The 18,889-nt window shown below is 41.4% G+C and overlaps 1 protein-coding gene and 1 pseudogene across 2 annotated transcripts in view; both read left to right on the top strand.

The window, feature by feature from the left end:
- LOC102415868 (zinc finger protein 665-like) overlaps positions 1-8,432 on the top strand; it is a 323,254-nt gene extending 314,822 nt beyond the window's left edge. For both annotated transcript variants that reach the window (XM_045163360.1, XM_044931613.2), the window contains one exon: positions 7,830-8,432. In XM_045163360.1, coding sequence (XP_045019295.1) covers positions 7,830-8,155 — 326 coding nt within the window. In that variant the 3' untranslated portion in view covers positions 8,156-8,432. The remainder of the gene's footprint in view (positions 1-7,829) is intronic.
- LOC123330295 lies at positions 3,757-4,884 on the top strand (annotated as a pseudogene).
- Positions 8,433-18,889: the final 10,457 nt, after the last annotated feature.

Below are 18,889 nucleotides of genomic sequence, written 5' to 3'. Positions count from 1 at the left end.
CCTGATGAACTATGGAATGAGGTTCATGACATTGTACAGGAGACAGGGATCAAGACCATCCCCATGGAAAAGAAATGCATAAAAGCAAAATGGCTGTCTGGGGAGGCCTTACAAATAGCTGTGAAAACAAGAGAAGCGAAAAGCAAAGGAGAAAAGGAAAGATATAAGCATCTGAATGCAGAGTTCCAAAGAATAGCAAGGAGAGATAAGAAAGCCTTCCTCAGCGATCAATGCAAAGAAATAGAGGAAAACAACAGAGTGGGAAAGACTAGAGATCTCTTCAAGAAAATTAGAGATACCAAGGGAACATTTCATGCAAAGACGGGCTCGATAAAGGACAGAAATGGTATGGACCTAACAGAAGCAGAAGATTTTAAGAAGAGGTCGCAAGAATACACAGAAGAACCATACAAAAAGGATCTTCACGACCCAGATAATCACGATGGTGTGATCACTGATCTAGAGCCAGACATCCTGGAATGTGAAGTCAAGTGGGCCTTAGAAAGCATCACTACGAACAAAGCTAGTGGAGGTGATAGAATTCCAGTTGAGCTCTTTCAAATCCTGAAAGATGATGCTGTGAAAATGCTGCACTCAATATGCCAGCAACTTTGGAAAACTCAGCAGTGGCCACAGGACTGGAAAAGGTCAGTTTTCATTCCAATCCCAAAGAAAGGCAATGCCAAAGAATGCTCAAACTACCACACAATTGCAGTCATCTCACATGCTAGTAAAGTAATGCTCAAAATTCTCCAAGCCAGGCTTCAGCAATACGTGAACCGTGAACTTCCTGATGTTCAAGCTGGTTTTAGAAAAGGCAGAGGAACCAGAGATCAAATTGCCAACATCCGCTGGATCATGGAAAAAGCAAGAGAGCTCCAGAAAGACATCTATTTCTGCTTTATTGACTATGCCAAAGCCTTTGACTGTGTGGATCACACTAAACTGTGGAAAATTCTGAAAGAGTTGGGAATACCAGACCACCTGATCTGCCTCTTGAGAAATCTTTATGCAGGTCAGGAAGGAACAGGTAGAACTGGACATGAAACAACAGATTGGTTCCAAATAGGAAAAGGAGTCCGTCAAGGCTGTATATTGTCACCCTGCTTACTTAACTTATATGCAGAGTACATCATGAGAAACGCTGGATTGGAAGAAGCACAAGCTGGAATCAAGATTGCCAGGAGAAATGTCAATAACCTCAGATATGCAGATGACACCACCCTTATGGCAGAAAGTGAAGAGGAACTCAAAAGCCTCTTGATGAAAGTGAAAGTGGAGAGTGAAAAAGTTGGACTAAAGCTCAACATTCAGAAAATGAAGATCATGGCATCCGGTCCCACCACTTCATGGGAAATAGATGGGGAAACAGTGGAAACAGTCAGACTTTATTTTTTTGGGCTCCAAAATCACTGCAGATGGTGACTGCAGCCATGAGATTCAAAGACGCTTACTCCTTGGAAGGAAAGTTATGACCAACCTAGATAGCATATTCAAAAGCAGAGACATTACTTCGCCAACAAAGATTCGTCTAGTCAAGGCTATGGTTTTTCCAGTGGTCATGTATAATGTGAGAGTTGGACTGTGAAGAAGGCTGAGTGCTGAAGATTTGATGCTTTTAAACTGTGGTGTTGGAGAAGACTCTTGAGAGTCCCTTGGACTGCAAGGAGATCCAACCAGTCCATTCTGAAGGAGATCGGTCCTGGGATTTCTTGGGAGGGAATGATGCTGAAGCTGAAACTCCAGTACTTTGGCCACCTGATGCGAAGAGTTGACTCATTGGAAAAGACTCTGATGCTGGGAGGGATTGGGGGCAGGAGGAGAATGGGACGCCAGAGGATGAGATGGCTGGATGGCATCACTGATTCGATGGGCGTGAGTCTGAGTGAACTCTGGGAGTTGGTGATGGACAGGGAGGCCTGGTGTGCTGCGATTCATGGGCTCGCAAAGAGTCAGACACGACTGAGCGACTGAACTGAACTGAACTTGGCAACCAACCCCAGGCTTAGCAGCATCCAAGTTGGCTCCTGGATCCTCCTCTCTGCCTACCATGAGGTAGATAAAGGTAACTTAAAACCGTCGAATGAGAAGTTACAACTGAAAAAAAAAAAAAAAACTACACATTTGTGAAGAGGATTATCCATATTACAATGTCACATTATATTTTGGCTGATGAAATCTTCACTTTTTAAATCGACTCTCTTTAGCTGGCCCACAGCTCCAATAGTGTCCCCCACTGCCCTTTCTCTCTCCATTCTTTGTCCTGTTGTGGCCTTACACCCCTCCCAACCCCTCTGTCTCCCTCTCCATCAGCTGGTCCCCTTCTAACTGCCCCAGTCTCTGAGTGGGGAGTGGGAGCCCAGGTTCCCCTACTCTAGCAAGTTTGTTTACCCCTTTAGATTCTTCTGATTAAAGACCCCCATCTCCCTGGAGGGAAGTTCCAAGATTTTTGTCAGTCCTTCTGTCCCTGTTATCACAGTCAATTTGAGCACTATTTGATCTATATTTTAGCTGTAAAGCTATGACTATAGAAAGGAAAGATAGCTTGTTTGACACAGGATGGCCATGATATTGTTTAGACTCTGGAGAAAACTGGTTAAGATGATTTTTTTTTTTCTTTGAAAGTGCAAAACCGGTTATTTTTACATATGGAATTAAAAACAGCAAGCTTGTTAAAAAGACCTGCCGAAAAAAAAGCTGAAAGTTAACCTTTGCCAGGGCTTCCCAGATGACTCTAGTGGTAAAGAACCTGAGAGCCCCTGGGGGAGACATAGGAGACGTGGATTTGACCCCTGGGTAGGGAAGATCCCCTGGAGGAGTGAATGGCAACCCACTCCAATACTCTTGCCTGGAGAGTCCCATCATGGACAGAGGAGCCTGGTGGGCTAGAGTCCATGGGGTTGCAGGGGGTTGGACAGGACTGAATCAACCCTGCATAGCGTGCAACCTTTGCCATATCCTGGAAATACATAACCCAATTTTCCAGAGATTTCAGTCTTGGGCAAATTAGAATTTTAAACCACAGGGCAGGGGGTGGGAAGAAAAAGTGAAAGAGATTTTAAATCTCAAGCAAGAAAGTATGAAAGCTCTTATGTCTGTCGATCTGCATTTATGTTTGTCTCAGTGTGTGTCTTTGTTTTTGGATAATATTGCTGAGGTTAATTTGTAAATTAGCTCTAATTCAATTGTTTGTTAAAAAAAAAAAAGTAAGCACTTACAAATCAAACAATTACAAGAGAAATTAACCTAAATGAATTTCAGGTTCAGATGAAGTGGGAAATATTCAATATTAAATATCTATTATTAATGTTTGTTTGCTAATCTAATTAAGACATGTCTTGTGTCTTCAACATTGTCTAATACTTTTATTGTACCTAGGTTTAATGTTAAGTAAGTTTGTCAACACTTAAAGTAACTCGAGTGAAGAAACTTTTAAGGAAAGAATGCAAATGAGATTGGAGATTTTAGATAAACTCTGTTAGGAATGATTATACTTTAGAAATGTCTGTCTAAAATAATCTCTGCAGATTTGAATAACCTGAGCTTCTAGGGTTGTGCTAAACTAAGTGATGGGGCAGCTGGTCACATGGTGAGGGGCGGGGGTGGTAAAGGGGGCCGCTCTAGCCTGCGGCCTGTGTCTATGTTTGGGCCCATAGCTTCCAGCTGCCTAGGACAGACCTCGAGTGTATGGCACTGCAGGAACCAGCTCAGGGATCTGGATAACGGGCCGACCCCGCAGCTCCTGACATGGGGCGAGGGTCTCCTCTGGTCTGAGAATGGCTACCTCCTGATATGAGCCAGTGGCTGAGATTGGTGTCGGTGCCTATGGGACAGTGTACAAGGCCCGTGATCCCCACAGTGGCCACTTCGTGGCCCTCAAGAGTGTAAGAGTCCCCAGTAGAGGAGGTGCTGGCGGGGGCCTGCCCATCAGCACCGTTCGGGAGGTGGCCTTACTGGAGCGTCTGGGGGCTTTTGAGCATCCCAATGTTGTCAGGCTCATGGACGTCTGTGCAATGGCCTGAACTGACCGGGAGACCAAAGTGACCCTGGTGTTTGAGCATGTGGACCAAGACCTAAGGATACATCTGGACAAGGGACCCCCACCAGGCTTGCCAGTGGAAATCACAAAGGATCTGATGCACCAGTTTCTAAGAGGCCTGGATTTCCTTCATGCCAACTGCATCGTTCACCGAGACCTGAAGCCAGAGAACATTCTGGTGACAAATGGTGGGACAGTCAAGCTGGCTGCCTTTGGCCTGGCCAGAATCTACAGCTACCAGATGGCACTTACACCTATGGTTGTTACAGTCTGGTATCGTGCTCCAGAAGTTCTTTTGCAGTCTACATATGCAGCACCCGTGGACATGTGGAGCGTTGGCTGTAGCTTTGCAGAGATGTTTTGTCGAAAGCCTCTCTTCTGTGGAAAATCTGAAGCTGACCAGTTAGGCAAAATCTTTGACCTGATTGGACTGCCCCCAGAGGATGACTGGACCCGAGAGGTCTCTCTACCCCAAGGAGCCTTTTCCTCCAGAGGGCCCCGCCCAGTACAGTCGGTTGTCTCTGAGCTGGAGGAATCTGGAGCACAGCTGCTGCTGGAGATGCTGGCTTTTAACCCACACAAGCGAATCTCTGCCTTCCAAGCCCTGCAGCACTCTTATCTACACAAGGCAGAAGGTGACGCAGAGTGAGCAACAGAATGGCTGGAACAGAACCAAGGCGAAAGACACCAAATTTCCCTTCTTTTGAACACTTGAGTGGAGAGCCCCACCACTGAGAAGGCAACCTCTGCCTTCACCTCTGAAGCTGTGGAGACTCCTCCTCTAACTTTTTACAGACAATATTTTACTGCCTTAACGATATTCCCCTCCTGCCCTTCTTTTTGAGGCTTATCCTTATCCTGTGTCCTTACACCAAGGAATATGTCCCTTGTTCTCCCCTTCTAAATACCTTTATATTGGGATCCTTTTTTATACAGGACAAACAAAACAAACAAAATAAATAAATAAATAAACTAAGTGATGAAAGTTCGTTGAATATCTAGGTCATTTCCAAATAAAATAAGATTCTGAAACACAGGTTACTGAAAACTCATTTCCTCTTACAGACAAACTAAAGAGATTTTGGACTATTAATGAATACGTTTGGTGCCACCCTGAGATGTTCTCTATAAGAAAGCAAATATTCTTAGACATTATCACTGGTATTTATGTTCACCAGTCTACAAAATGCTAATATAACAGACAGCTCATGGTTGCTTAAGGAAAGTAAGATGTGTGTTTTTAGTAAGAAAGGTATGAGAAATGTGGGCCAATCACCTTGCTTTGTCCCCCCTGGTTAATTTGTCTCAGGACCCTCCCCTTGGGTCCACAGGCACACCCTGGATCTTGAAGTAAAGGCTTCTCAGAGGAGCAAAACTCATTATGGCCTGGACTGATCCTCTCACTTTTAACTCCAAGGCACCTTTCTGCACTTGTGTACTGTCTCCTTTATCAGACAGGGTTTTTTCCTTTCTTTGTCCTTGCCATGACTGTTCCCTTGAATTAAGAGACAAACTGCCTGTTTACCCTGTTTTTGTTGGCTGTAAATTCCTCAAGCGGAGCCCACCTATCTCTTATCTCAGGGCATGCAAGAGGAGGGTAGCTGATTGTAGATGTCCAACCTGCAGCCCTTCCAACTCCTACCTCAAAATTACATTTTATTAAGGGAAATGGAAAGTACTTCTGACCTACAGATGGCTGTTTCTAAATGAACAAAGTGATTTTTTTTTTTTTTTTTTTTTTTTTTAAGAGAGAGGTTTCATGGAAAGTGGACTCCAAGAAAACAGGTCCCAGAAGGCAAGGTCTTTATATGTTCTGCAACAATCTGTCATTTGACTCCTGTCAATTTTGTTGCTTGACTTTGGGTAGCATGTGATGAGCTATTTCAAAGGGATTTACTTCCCCTTGTCCCCCTCCTGTGGTAGTTAGTGCTGTTAGGTGGCATAGACTCTTGTGTGTTTTATATAAAAAATTAGGTTATTACTATTATTATTTTTTTTTGCTGTGCCACATGGCAGTCTGGCTCTTAGTTCCCCATTCATGGATGGAATCTGTGCCCCCTACAGTGGAAGCACATGGTCCTAACTACTGGACCACAGGCAGTTTGCCTCAAAGGTTACTTTTGCTTAAAAGATATATTTACTTCCTGTCATGCTTATTGTGACATGTCTCTTTGTCTACATTACATCTTGTATGTTGTTATTTTACATTTTGTTCCCAAGAGAGTTGTCTCTGACTCTAGTTAACTAAGTTTTCCAATCACATTCCTTTATCTTCAAAACAGTATGTTAAAAATTTATTTAAAATTTATTTGTTTTTGGCTGCACTGGGTCTTTGTTGCTTCAGGGGCTTTTCTCTACTTGCAGCGAGCAAGGGCTACTCTCTAGTTACAGTGCATGGACTTCTCATTCTAGTGGATTCTCTTGTTGCTGTGCGTGGTCTCTGTGTGTTTGCTCAGTAGTTGTGACTCCCCAGCTCTAGAGCACAGAATTATCACATGTGGCCTACAGGCTTAGTTGTTCTCAGGCATGGGGGAATTTCCCGGATCAGGGATCAAACCTGTGTGCCCTACCTGCACTAACAGGTGGATTCTTTACCTCTGAGCCACAAGGGAAGCCGCAAAGCTTGTTCCTTTACACATATCTTGGAGCCAATGAACTGGGAGAGTTTAGGTTACTGTGTAGATAGGGAGTTGATGTATTGAATGATTATTGTGTAAGCAAAGAATGTTTCACTTATTTTTTGTTTTTTAAAAATGATGGTCTTTTTGTATTACACAATAGAACTGACATGAACCACTTATTAATGTCATAAAATGCCTATATGTCCATCTACTGATAGATTTCTAAAAGGTATTTAGAAAAGTGTTTACTTTTTTATTTTTTTAATTATTTTAGGGAATTCCCTGACAGTCCAGTGGATAGGATTCAGGAGTTTCACTGCAGCGAGCCTGGATTTAATCCATGGTCAGGGAACCAAGATCTCATAAGCCACATGGTCCAGCATATATATATATATATAGTTTACAGAATTCTTTATTTTCTCAATGCAGTATTTGTTGACCAGTTATTAACTGCCATTTTTTTTTTTTACATTATTCGTTAGAATGCTTCTTTTGCATTGTTTACAATTCCAATGTATTGCCTGTTTGATGCTTGTTTGCTCAGTTGCTCAGTCCTGTCTGACTCTTTGTGATCTCATGAACTGTAGCCCAGCAAGCTTTCCTATCCATGGAATTTTTTTCAGGCAAAAATAGTGCACTGGGTTGTGATTTCCTGGTCCAGGGGATTTTCCCACCCAGGGATTATATCCCACTGTGCCGTGTCTTCTGCATTGGCAGGCAGTTTCTTTACCACTGAGTTGCCTCTATAGTCCTGTATGTTCTTTACCATTTAAATATGTATAAATATGCATAAAGTGTGTACAATATACCATTAGTTTCTCCTCAATTATGAGACAGCAGTGTGTTTACTATAAAGTAGGATGAGCTTTGAGGTCATGGTGGGAAAATACGTTTTCTTTGCAAACTGACATGAGTTTGCATAAAATGAATGTTTTCTGATTGTGTTTGAAACTACACTACCCTAAATTTAATTTGAATTACCTATGGTCACTCTTTTTTAAAGAGTTCTATTCCTTTAGTGTTATATAGTTTTAAGATCATCATTGCGAAGATTTGTAATTCTGTTAAGGATGGATATGACTTTTGGTATAATATCATGTGTTTGATAAGAAATAATTTATTTATGAATTGTAACTAATATAATACCTGTGGTTCTTTATGTCTTGTAGATATGTCTCATATACATATGACCAAGAAATTACAAGCAAAAGCAAACAGTGGTAAAGGGGAAATTTTTCAAAGAGTGATGTTTGGAAGAGCGGAAAGCCTTGAAATCAAAGATTTTCGCCTCAGGAAGATCCAGGAAAATATACATGACTTTGATTGTTTGTGGACAGATGATGAAAGAAATGACAAAGGATTGTCTACATCCCATAATAAAACCTCATTGATGGAAGAGATCATCATAGTAGAAGTGATGCAGGAAATAGACCTTTTGAAAGGCATGGATCAACCTTTCAGGACGAATTGCAGATGGTACAATCTGAAGGGATAATTTTTGAATGTAGTCAAGTTGTGACAAACGTCAGCACCTCAGGTTTATTGTCTCAGAGAACTCGTAATGTCTGCAAAGTCTTTTCTCATAAACATGAGAATGCTGTTATGCATCCTTCAGAACTGTTACCAGACCATGAACCACAAAAGAAAAGACCTTACAAATGTAATGAGTATGACATAACCTTTCTTCAGGACTCAGAACTCACTAGACATCAAAGAATCCATACAGGAGGAAAACCATATAAATGCGATGTATGTGACAAGGCCTTTAATCAAACCACAAAATTTGCAATGCATTGGAGAATTTATACTGGAGAGAAACCACATAAATGTGATGTATGTGGCAAGGCCTTTAATCAAGCTGCAAAATTTGTAATTCATTGGCGATATCATATGAGAGAGAAACCATATAAATGTGATGTATGTGGCAAGGCCTTTAGTCAAACTTCAAACCTTGCAGTTCATCAGAGAATTCATACTGGAAAGAAGCCATACAAATGCAATGTATGTGACAAGGCGTTTAGTCATACTGCAAACCTTACTGTTCATCGCAGACTTCATACTGGGGAGAAACCATATAAATGTGATATATGTTGCATGGCCTTTAATGAAGCTGCAAAGCTTGCAGTTCATCAGAGATTCCATACAGAAGACAAACCACATAAATATCATATATGTGGCAGAGCCTTTAGTCAAACTTCAAACCTTGCAGTTCATTGGAGAATTCATACTGGAGAGAAACCATATAAATGTGATGTGTGTGGCAAGGTGTTTAGTCATACTGGAAAACTTGCTGTTCATCAGAGAGTTCATACTAGAGAGAAACCATGTAATTGTGGTATATGTGCCAAGGCTTTCAGTGTAAGTTCAAGACTTGCTGTTCATCAGAGAGTTCATACTGGAGAGAAACCATATAAATGTGATGTATGTGGCAAAGGCTTTCAGAATAAGTTCAAACCTTGCTGTTCATCGGAGTGTTCATACTGGACAGAAATCATATAAATGTGATGTGTGTGGCAAGGCCTTTAGTCAAACTACAGAACTTGCAGTTCATCAGATAATTCATACTGGAGAGAAACCATATAAATGTGATGTATGTGGCAAGGCCTTCAATCAAACTGCAAGACTTGAACTTCATCAGAGAATTCATACTGGAGAGAAGCCATACAAATGCAATGTATGTGACAAGGCATTTAGTCATACTGCCAACCTTACTGTTCATCAGAGACTTCATACTGGAGAGAAACCATATAAATGTGATATATGTGGCAAGGCTTTCAGAGTAAGTTCAAACCTTGCTGTTCATCGGAGAGTTCATACTGAAGAGAAACCATATAAATGTGATGTATGTGGCAAGGCGTTTAGTCATACTGGAAAACTTGGTATTCATCAGAGAGTTCATACTGGAGAGAAACCATATGAATGAGGTATATGTGGCAGGGCTTTCAGTGTGAATGCAAACCTTGCAGTTCATCAGAGAATTCATACTGGAGAGAACCTCAGAAATATAAAAATTTTGACAAGCCATTTAGGCACAGTCATCCATAACTCATCATCAGGCAGTTCAGACAGGAGAGAAATCATATAAATATGATGTATATGGTTTATTTGAAATGATGAACTTATAAACCATCGGAGAATTCATACTAGAGAGAAACATTAGAAATGTGACAGTTGTGAGAAACATTTTAGTGCAAATGTTGTGAGTGTGACAAAGCCTTTAGGCAGTGCTCAGGCCTTATAATTCAGAGAATTAATGTATAGAAACTGTATATTAACTGTATAGAAAACATACAAGTGAAATGAATGTGGCAGTTTCTAGTGCATGTTCAGCATTAACTGCACATTAGGCAGTTCATACAGGAAAGAAACCACATAAATGTTATTATGTGGCAAACCCTTTGGTCACAAGGAATGACGTTGCAGATCATCTGAGAATCCATACGGCAGTGAAAGTTAGACATGTAGAGAATGTGGTAAAATATATCCACTTTTTGACCCCCCAGAAAATTCAAATTGGAGGAAAACTACACAAATGTGTTAGGTGTGTGAATGCTTTGATTCTGTGTTCAGGCCTAACTCACCATCACTTAATTGTTTTGTTTTGTTTCAATATTGTGATGGTTTTTGCTGTACATCACCATGAATAGGCCATAGGCGTACATATGTCCCCTCCCTCCTGAACCCACCTCTCTCACCACCGTATTCCTCCAGATTGTCCCAGAGCACTCGCTCATTCATCAAACTCGCACTGGCTCTTTTACATATGGTAATGTATATGTTTCAGTGCTAATCTCTTAAATCCTGCCATCCTATTTCTTTTGTTTTTTTTTTTCAATAGTTTTTCCTTAGCGTTACTTTTTCTATCCACATGTTATGACCCAGATTTAATGTTTAATTTACATTTCTTTCCTGCCTCACACTAACAAATACATAAGTCAGTGGGTTATTTTGAGACTTTTGTAACATTAAAATGCACGTAGACAATGACAGGGAACATAGTAGGTGCCCTGTAAATGTAAAGAAAGACAGTTCCTTTACAACATTTGTTCAGTCACATAATACACAAAGACATATTTATAAATATTGCCAAGTTGATAATTTTGGTGAAAATAAATTCTAATGTCTTCTTAAGACTTTATATTTTACAATGTGCTTTGTTGTCCACAACTGACATATCTTTCAGAAACAGACAACAAAATATAAGAGAAAATACATTACAATTTTCAACAAGGAGTAAATTGCCTAATTACCGTCAAGTGATCATATAGTAATTTGACATTCCATTACATTGAAGTACTGACTTAAGTATTATATATTATGATGTGAACAAGTTTTTCTCATATAAGTATTTTAAGCTTTGTCATCATAAGCGTAGAACAGAAACTTTTATAAAGAAAAGTTCATTCCACATTAAAAGTTTTTTCTCTTTAATAATCTTTAAAATTTATTTTTGGCTATGCTAAGTTCATTGTGCTGGCTTCTTTCTCTTTTTGCAGCAATCGGGCTATGAATTCTCCACAGAAACTTGGGTGGGATATGGTTGTAGACTGGCATTTTGATGCTTCTTTTGGTCAGTCCAGAGGACTCAGTCTTTTTTTTTTTTTTTTTTTTTTGGCTGTGCTGAGCCTCTTTTTGCTGCATGTGGGCTTTCTCTAGTTGTAGCAAGGAGAAGCGACTTTCTAGTTTCTTGTGTGCAGGCTTCTCATTGCTATGGCTACTGTTTGTTGTTGCAGAGCACAGGCTGTAGAGCACAGGCTCAGTACTTGTGTTGCACAGGCTTAGTTGCTCCGAGGCATGTGGTATCCTCCCAGACCAGGGATCAAACCTGGGTCCTATGCATTGACAGGTGGATTATTTACCACTGGACCACCAGGGAAGTTCTACTCAGTGTCTTTTAACTGGGCGCTATGTATGTTAAAACACTGCCAAACAAAATTGGGGTCATCAATCAATAACCTGAAAACCAGGAGAGACTCCCCCAAACTTCTCTGGACTTGTTGAAGAGGTGGATGGACCCAAGAGACCCTTCCTGAAATACCAAGGCCAGAATGTCCAAAGCACAGTATGGTGCCTGCTTTTCTCAATCCTGCTTTGCCCTCAGGGTGCACTTTCGCTGGGTCACTGCAGTGACTAATAAGCTTGATCCTTGAAGAAGTGGAATGTCGAGACATTTTTCTCCTTAGAAGTGTTAGTGTGAAGTAGCCCTTTCTAAGAGTTGTGTGTTTCACATTCTAGCTTGTCATCCCTACATAAAGCCAGTTCTTGTTTACTTAAACTGCTTAAATTCTAATTGCAGGAATATTCCTGGGTCCAGCCAGCACCCCACATCCAGCCCCACCCCACCAGCACCCCACATCAACCCCCACCCAACCCCAACCTGGCCACCAGACCAGGTTTCAGTTCCCAGGCCTCTGAATCACTTCCGCCTCAACAGCAGGACTCCAAGTACAGTTTGGTTCAGTCTGTCAGTCATGTCGGACTCTTTGTGACCCCATGGACTGCAGCACGCCAGCCCTCCCTGTCCATCACCAACTCCCAGAGTTTACTCAAACTCGTTGTGTCGGTGATCCCATCCAACCATCTCATCCTCTGTCGTCGGACATTCAGGACTCCAAATGTTATGTCAAAACCTTTCTTTCCATTGTGATTATCCCACAGAATTTTAAGGTTTTATTAAAAGTGTTACAGTTACTTAAACCAATGAGCAATCAATGGTGCAATATGAGACGTGCTGCTAAGTCACTTCAGTCGTGTCCAACTCTGTGTGACCCCAGACGGCAGCCCACCAGGCTCACCCATCCCTGGGATTCTCCAGGCAAGAACACTGGAGTGGGTTGCCATTTCCTTCTCCAATGCATGAAAATGAAAAGTGAAGTGAAGTCGCTGAATCGTGTCGGACTCCTAGCAACCCCGTGGACTGCAGCCTACCAGGCTCCTCCATCCATGGATTTTCCAGGCAAGAGTACTGGAGTGGGTTGCTATTGCCTTCTCCATATGAGACGTGAGGAAACCTCAAGTACTACTTAACCCTGACAAGAGACCTCTGGAACCAAACGGAGGAACAAGCAGGAAGATGTGCCCTGCTCGCTCAGCCCTGCTTGGCCCCCTTCTGTGTTCATCTCTTCTTTCCTGCAGCCATTCACAGGTTAGGAGGTCAGAATATCTCCCTGTGAACTCAACAAAGGCACTTTAGCTTAACAGTCAGGCCAAGAGGTAGGGTCCTCTGAGGCCAGCCATTATGGATGATTACAATAACCACAGCAGTGAGAAGCAAGGCAAAGAAACCGTTCCAACTTGGAATCAGAATTGGCTCTTCCCTGCAACAGTTGTGGGATCACGTTGTGTGGAACTGTTGACAAGGGTGGTCTCAGTTTTGACTGGAGGACCTGGATGTGGGCTCATGGCTAATTGTGGGTTGCCTGGAAGGGTGGGCATGCCATAGTGTCTTAGCTCAATTTACTTGGGACACAGACACTGTGACTGAGGTTTGTCTGCGTTGGTTGATTGGGAAGGTCATGATCACACCTGTGGAGGAAGGAAGGAAGTGGAACTGGGAAGAGGACTGTTACCCTGCAGTGTGTTAGAATCAAGGCCTGAGCTGAGCCCACAGGGAGGGATGGGTGCATTGGTCCTGGAGGTGGGATCCAGAAGGTTCCCCACAGCATTGATTCCATGGAGTGGATTTTGTGATGTCTTTTGGAAGGGCAAGAATCACTATGCAACCTTAAAATAACTGTTAGTAAAATCCCGGAGATGATATTGTTGGTTACTTTTAGTATTCTCTGTTATTTTGAGTTGTAATGAAGAAGGTTTCTGATGGATTTGGAAGGGAAAAAAGACCTTGGAGTGTATCTTTGGAAGTTGTTGAAGTCTCACTGGGACATGTGCATCAGCATACACATTTCTTTTTATTATTAGAGTTCAGAGATGACAGTTTTCGGGCTGGCTGACGTCACTGTGACTGATAAGAAGCTATCTTGAATCCGGTTTGCTCCTCGGGCACCTTCATGTGTATTATTCCATCATAAATGCATGAGTTGTTAAACCTTGGCATCTTTTTGAGGATTGCACAGCACGATGGATGGATTATTACTGAATGTGTGGAGAGTGTGTTGAACCAGATGAAATTTCTCTTTTTTTTTTTAAATTTTATTTTATTTTTAAACTTTACATAATTGTATTAGTTTTGCCAAATATCAAAATGAATCCGCCACAGGTATACATGTGTTCCCCATCCTGAACCCTCCTCCCTCCTCCCTCCCCATTCCATCCCAGATGAAATTTCATAAAGTTCTTTCAACCTAGAAGGAAAATGGTGCTAAACTTTGATGGCAGAGGAATTTCGTTAGGGAGGGGCCATTAAATCTCAGGATGTAAGGAAAGATTGGGCTCCCCAGGTGGTGCTAGTGATAAAGAATCACCTGCCAATGCAGGAGACATAAGAGACATGGGTTTGATCCCTGAGTCAGGAGGAGGGTATGACAACGTACTCCATGGGCAGAGGAGTCTGGTGGACTACAGTCCATAACGTCGCAAAGAGCCAGACGTGACTGAAGTGACTTAGCTCAGGGGCACAGGGAAGGATTATTCGTAGACTCCGAGGACCATCAGCTCCATAGCAACCTGTAGTACAAAGGCTTATTCTGGAGATGATGCAGCTGCTATTTCTTGCTGCCAGTGCAGTGGGGTTCTCTCCATGTCTTTCCAAATCACGTGCATGTGCCACATACTTACACAATACAGATAAACAGGAACTCTTGTGAGTGGTTGGTGGGAATGTAAATAGTACATGGAAAACAGTACGGAGGTTCCTCAAATGTTAAAAAAAAGAACATGCATAGAATCTCAGAGTCTAACTTCTGATTATATGCCCCAAAGAAGCAGAATCAGTATATTTTTTAAAATATTTATTTATTTGACTCCAAAGGGCCTTAGTTGTGGATCACGAGATCTTTTTTGCATCATGCAGCACCTTTCATCCTGGCAGGGGGGCTCTGGAGTATGCCGGCTCTGTCTTTGCGGTACCTGGGCTTAGTTGCTGTGCTGCATGTGGGATCTTACATCCCCAACCAAGGATTGAACAAGGATTGAGTCCCATTTGTTGCAAGGCAGGTTCTTAACCTGGAATTCCTGTGCCCACCAGGAATGTCCTGTGAAAAATCAGTATTTTGAAGGAGTTACCTGCATTCATATAATCAGTATTTCTTTATTCACAACAATCATTTTTCTTCAAATAACACAGTTTTATCCGATTTCAGTTCTTCATAACAGAACTTAGTAATGCCCCAAAGGCTCTCAAGGTTGAAAGAATCTATTAGATTTCTTTTCATGGTGAAACCAAAGAATAGTTAATTTGGGGATTATATACTAATAATTTGCACTTGAGTTATTCTTTCCACACTCTGTCCATAGTGGAGATTTTATAGACTCTGGCCCCCTAAAACCTACTCCCCTGTTTATGGATGTTCCTGTATGATATTTCCCAATGTCCTCTTTTGTTCCCAATAAAACCAATAGTATGCGCCTGATTTACATGAAGTGAAAATAGAAAAATAAACATGTAAACTATTAGGAAATAAACTTCAGAACTAAGGTTAAAAGTGGTATCTCTTTTTGACCTTGGAGAATTCTGAAATAATTTATTTGTGATTATTTATTTATTATTGGCTGAACAGTTGTGGCTCAGGGGCTCAGTGGCTCCACAGCATGTGGGAATTTCCTGGACCAGGCATTGACCCCTCGTCTCCTGCATTGGCAGGCCGATTCCTTATCCCTGAGTCACCAGGGAAGTCCCAGAAATCATTGAGAATGCAGACTACATGGTGGCATTTTTTTGTTTGTTTGATAAACTAGAAATTTCATACATTCAATCCCCAACATTTTTGTTCTTGTTACTTTGAAGTCACCGAAAGCACAAGATGGAACCAAACCCAAAGTTTGGTTTGGATACTGGGACAGATGATATGTTATGAGAATGTTTGTTAACTGAGGAAGCTTTCTAGTTGGAGCACTATAGACTTCCAACCTGACGGGAATTTCTCAGCCTGCCCAGATAGGCAGCATAGGAAGCAGTTGGCTTTAAAGTCTAAAGGTATCAGTTGTCAAACATTGGAGAAACCACAGTGAGACTGTTTAACAAAACACTGAATGTTTACTCATGCTATGAATTTGTAACATTCCTTTTCCTGCTGTACAGATATGTTCCATTGTCCTATATGGTTGTTGAAGATGGTAGTAAATTACTATTTATCTGTTTTGCTAAACAGAAAAATTACTATTTACTATCTATTGCCTAGGACATTTTTACACTAGCCTAATGAACAGTAATGTTTAGAAATATTTAATATTAATACTAAATAGAAGTCCAGTTTTCCAAAGCATATTAAAATGTTGATGTAACATTATAGAATTAATAAATATCCTCCATAGTTCATTGTCAGCTGTAGTAGAATTTCCTTTTTCTTGAGTTTTTTTTTTTTTTTTTTTAAATATTGTGATGGGTTTTGCCATACCTCAACATGAATCGGCCATAGGCATTCAAGTGTCCCCTCCCTCCTTCCACACCCTATCCCTCCAAGTTGTCACAGAGCAGTGGCTCTGGATGCCCAGTCATATATCAAACTCCCACTGGCTATCTATTTTACATATGGTAATATATATGTTTCAGTGTGATTCTCTCAAATCATGCTACCCTATTTCTTTTGTTTTTTCAAGTTTTTCCTTAGCATTATTTTCTCTGTCCACATGTTGTGACCGAGATTTAAAGTTTAATTTACATTTCTTCTCTGCCTTACACTTACAAATACATAAGTCGGTGGGTTATTTTGAGACTTTTGTAATGTGAAAATGCACATAAGACAATGACAGGGAACATAGTAGCTGCCCTATAAACATGAAGAAAGTTCCTTTAGGACTTGAGTTCAGTCAGTTAATACACATAGAAATATTTATAAATAGTGCAAAGTTGGTGATAATTTCTGTGAAAATAGATTGTGATGTCTTCTCAAGATGTTATTTTGTAGTCTGCTTTGTTGTCCACATCTGACGGAGCTTTTGGAAACAGACAGCAAAGAAAAGAGAGAATATATAATTTTTAAATAAAAACTAAAACTGCCTAATTACTGTCAAGTGATCATCTAGTAATTTTTGACATTCCATTACGTTGAGGAAGTATTCACTTATGATGTTATATGTATATGACATATTATAATGTAAACAAGTTTTTCTCAAAAGTATTTGAATCTATGTCATCATAAGCATCATAAGCATGGAACAGAAACAGTTTCTATATAGAAGAATGCAGTTCTCATTACAGGAAATTTTTTCTGTCTTCTTTAATAACTTTTAAAATTTATTTTTGGCCGTTCTGGGTCTTCACTGTACCCCTGGCTTTTCTGTCCTTGTGGCGAGCAAGGGCTATAAATTCTGTACATAAAATGCATATACATGGCTGGTGTTTGGTTGGAGACTGGCATTCTGAATCTCCTTGTTTTGATCAGTCCAGATCACTCAATGTCTTTTTTCCTTTCAGTTGTGCTTAGGCTTTTTTGCTGCACGTGGGCTTTCTCTAGTTGCAGCAAGCAGGAACTACTTTAATTGTTGTGCTGGCTTCTCACTGCTGTAGCTACTCTTGTTGCAGAGCACAAGCTTTAGAGCACAGGCTCAGTACTTGTGTTGCTCAGGCTTAGTTGCTCCAAGGCACATGGTATCCTCCCAGACCAGGGATCAAACCTGTGTCCCATGCATTGGCAGGTGGATTCTTTATCACAGGACCATCAGGGAAGTGTCACTGAGCAAATCCCAATATCTTTCAACCAGGATCCTCCTGTGTCTTTTAACTGTTAATGATCTGCCTCTTGAGAAATTTGTATGCAGGTCAGGAAGCAACAGTTAGAACTGGACATGGAACAACAGACTGGTTCCAAATAGGAAAAGGAGTCCGTCAAGGCTGTATATTGTCACCCTGCTTATTTAACTTCTATGCAGAGAACATCATGAGAAACGCTGGGCTGGAAGAAGCACAAGCTGGAATCAAGATTGCCAGGAGAAATGTCAATAACCTCAGATATGCAGATGACACCACCCTTATGGCAGAAAATGAAGAGGAACTCAAAAGCCTCTTGATGAAAGTGAAAGTGGAGAGTGAAAATGTTGGCTTAAAGCTCAACATTCAGAAAACGAAGGTCATGGCATCCGGTCCCATCACTTCATGGGAAATAGATGGGGAAACAGTGGAAACAGTGTCAGACTTTATTTTTCTGGGCTCCAAAATCACTGCAGATGGTGACTGCAGCCATGAAATTCAAAGACACTTACTCCTTGGAAGGAAAGTTATGACCAACCTAGATAGCATATTCAAAAGCAGAGACATTACTTTGCCAACAAGGGTTCGTCTAGTCAAGGCTATGGTTTTTCCTGTGGTCATGTATGGATGTGAGAGTTGGACTGTGAAGAAGGCTGAGCGCTGAAGAATTTATGCTTTAGAACTGTGGTGTTGGAGAAGACTCTTGAGAGTGCCTTGGACTGCAAGGAGATCCAACCAGTCCATTCTGAAGGAGATCAGCCCAGGGTGTTCTTTGGAAGGAATGATGCTAAAGCTGAAACTCCAGTACTTTGGCCACCTGATGCGAAGAGTTGACTCATGGGAAAAGACTCTGATGCTGGGAGGGATTGGGGGCAGGAGGAGAAGGGGACGACAGAGGATGAGATGGTTGGATGGCATCACTGACTCGATGGACGTGAGTCTGAGTGAACTCCGGGAGTTGGTGATGGACAGGGAGGCCTGGCGTGCTGCGATTCATGGGGTCGCAACGAGTCAGACATGACTGAGCGACTGAACTGAACTGAACTGACCCTGTGAAATAAAATTTGGGGTCATCACCCCATAACTGGGAGATCTGAAAACCAGGAGAGACTCCCCTAAACTTACCTGGACTTCCTGAGGAGGACGATGGGCCCAAGAGGCTGTTCCTGATTTACCAAGGCTACTATGTCGGAAGCTCAGAATGGTACCTGTTTTGCTCCAGCCTGCATTCCCCTCAGGGTGCATTGTCGTTGGGCTGCTGCGGTGACTAATAAGCTTGATCTTTGAAGAAGTGGAATGTCAAGATATTTTTCTCCTTATAGGTGTTACTATGAGGTGTTACTAAGAGCTGTGTGTTTCACATTCCAGCTTGTCATCCCTACACAAAGCCAGTTCTTGTTTACTTAAACTGCTTAAATTAATTCT

The sequence above is a fragment of the Bubalus bubalis genome, chromosome 18 (genome assembly GCF_019923935.1).
Source record: "Bubalus bubalis isolate 160015118507 breed Murrah chromosome 18, NDDB_SH_1, whole genome shotgun sequence".
Classification (NCBI taxonomy): domain Eukaryota; kingdom Metazoa; phylum Chordata; class Mammalia; order Artiodactyla; family Bovidae; genus Bubalus; species Bubalus bubalis.
Note: the sequence above shows the minus strand (reverse complement) of the source record. Positions and strands in the feature narration are given on the sequence as shown.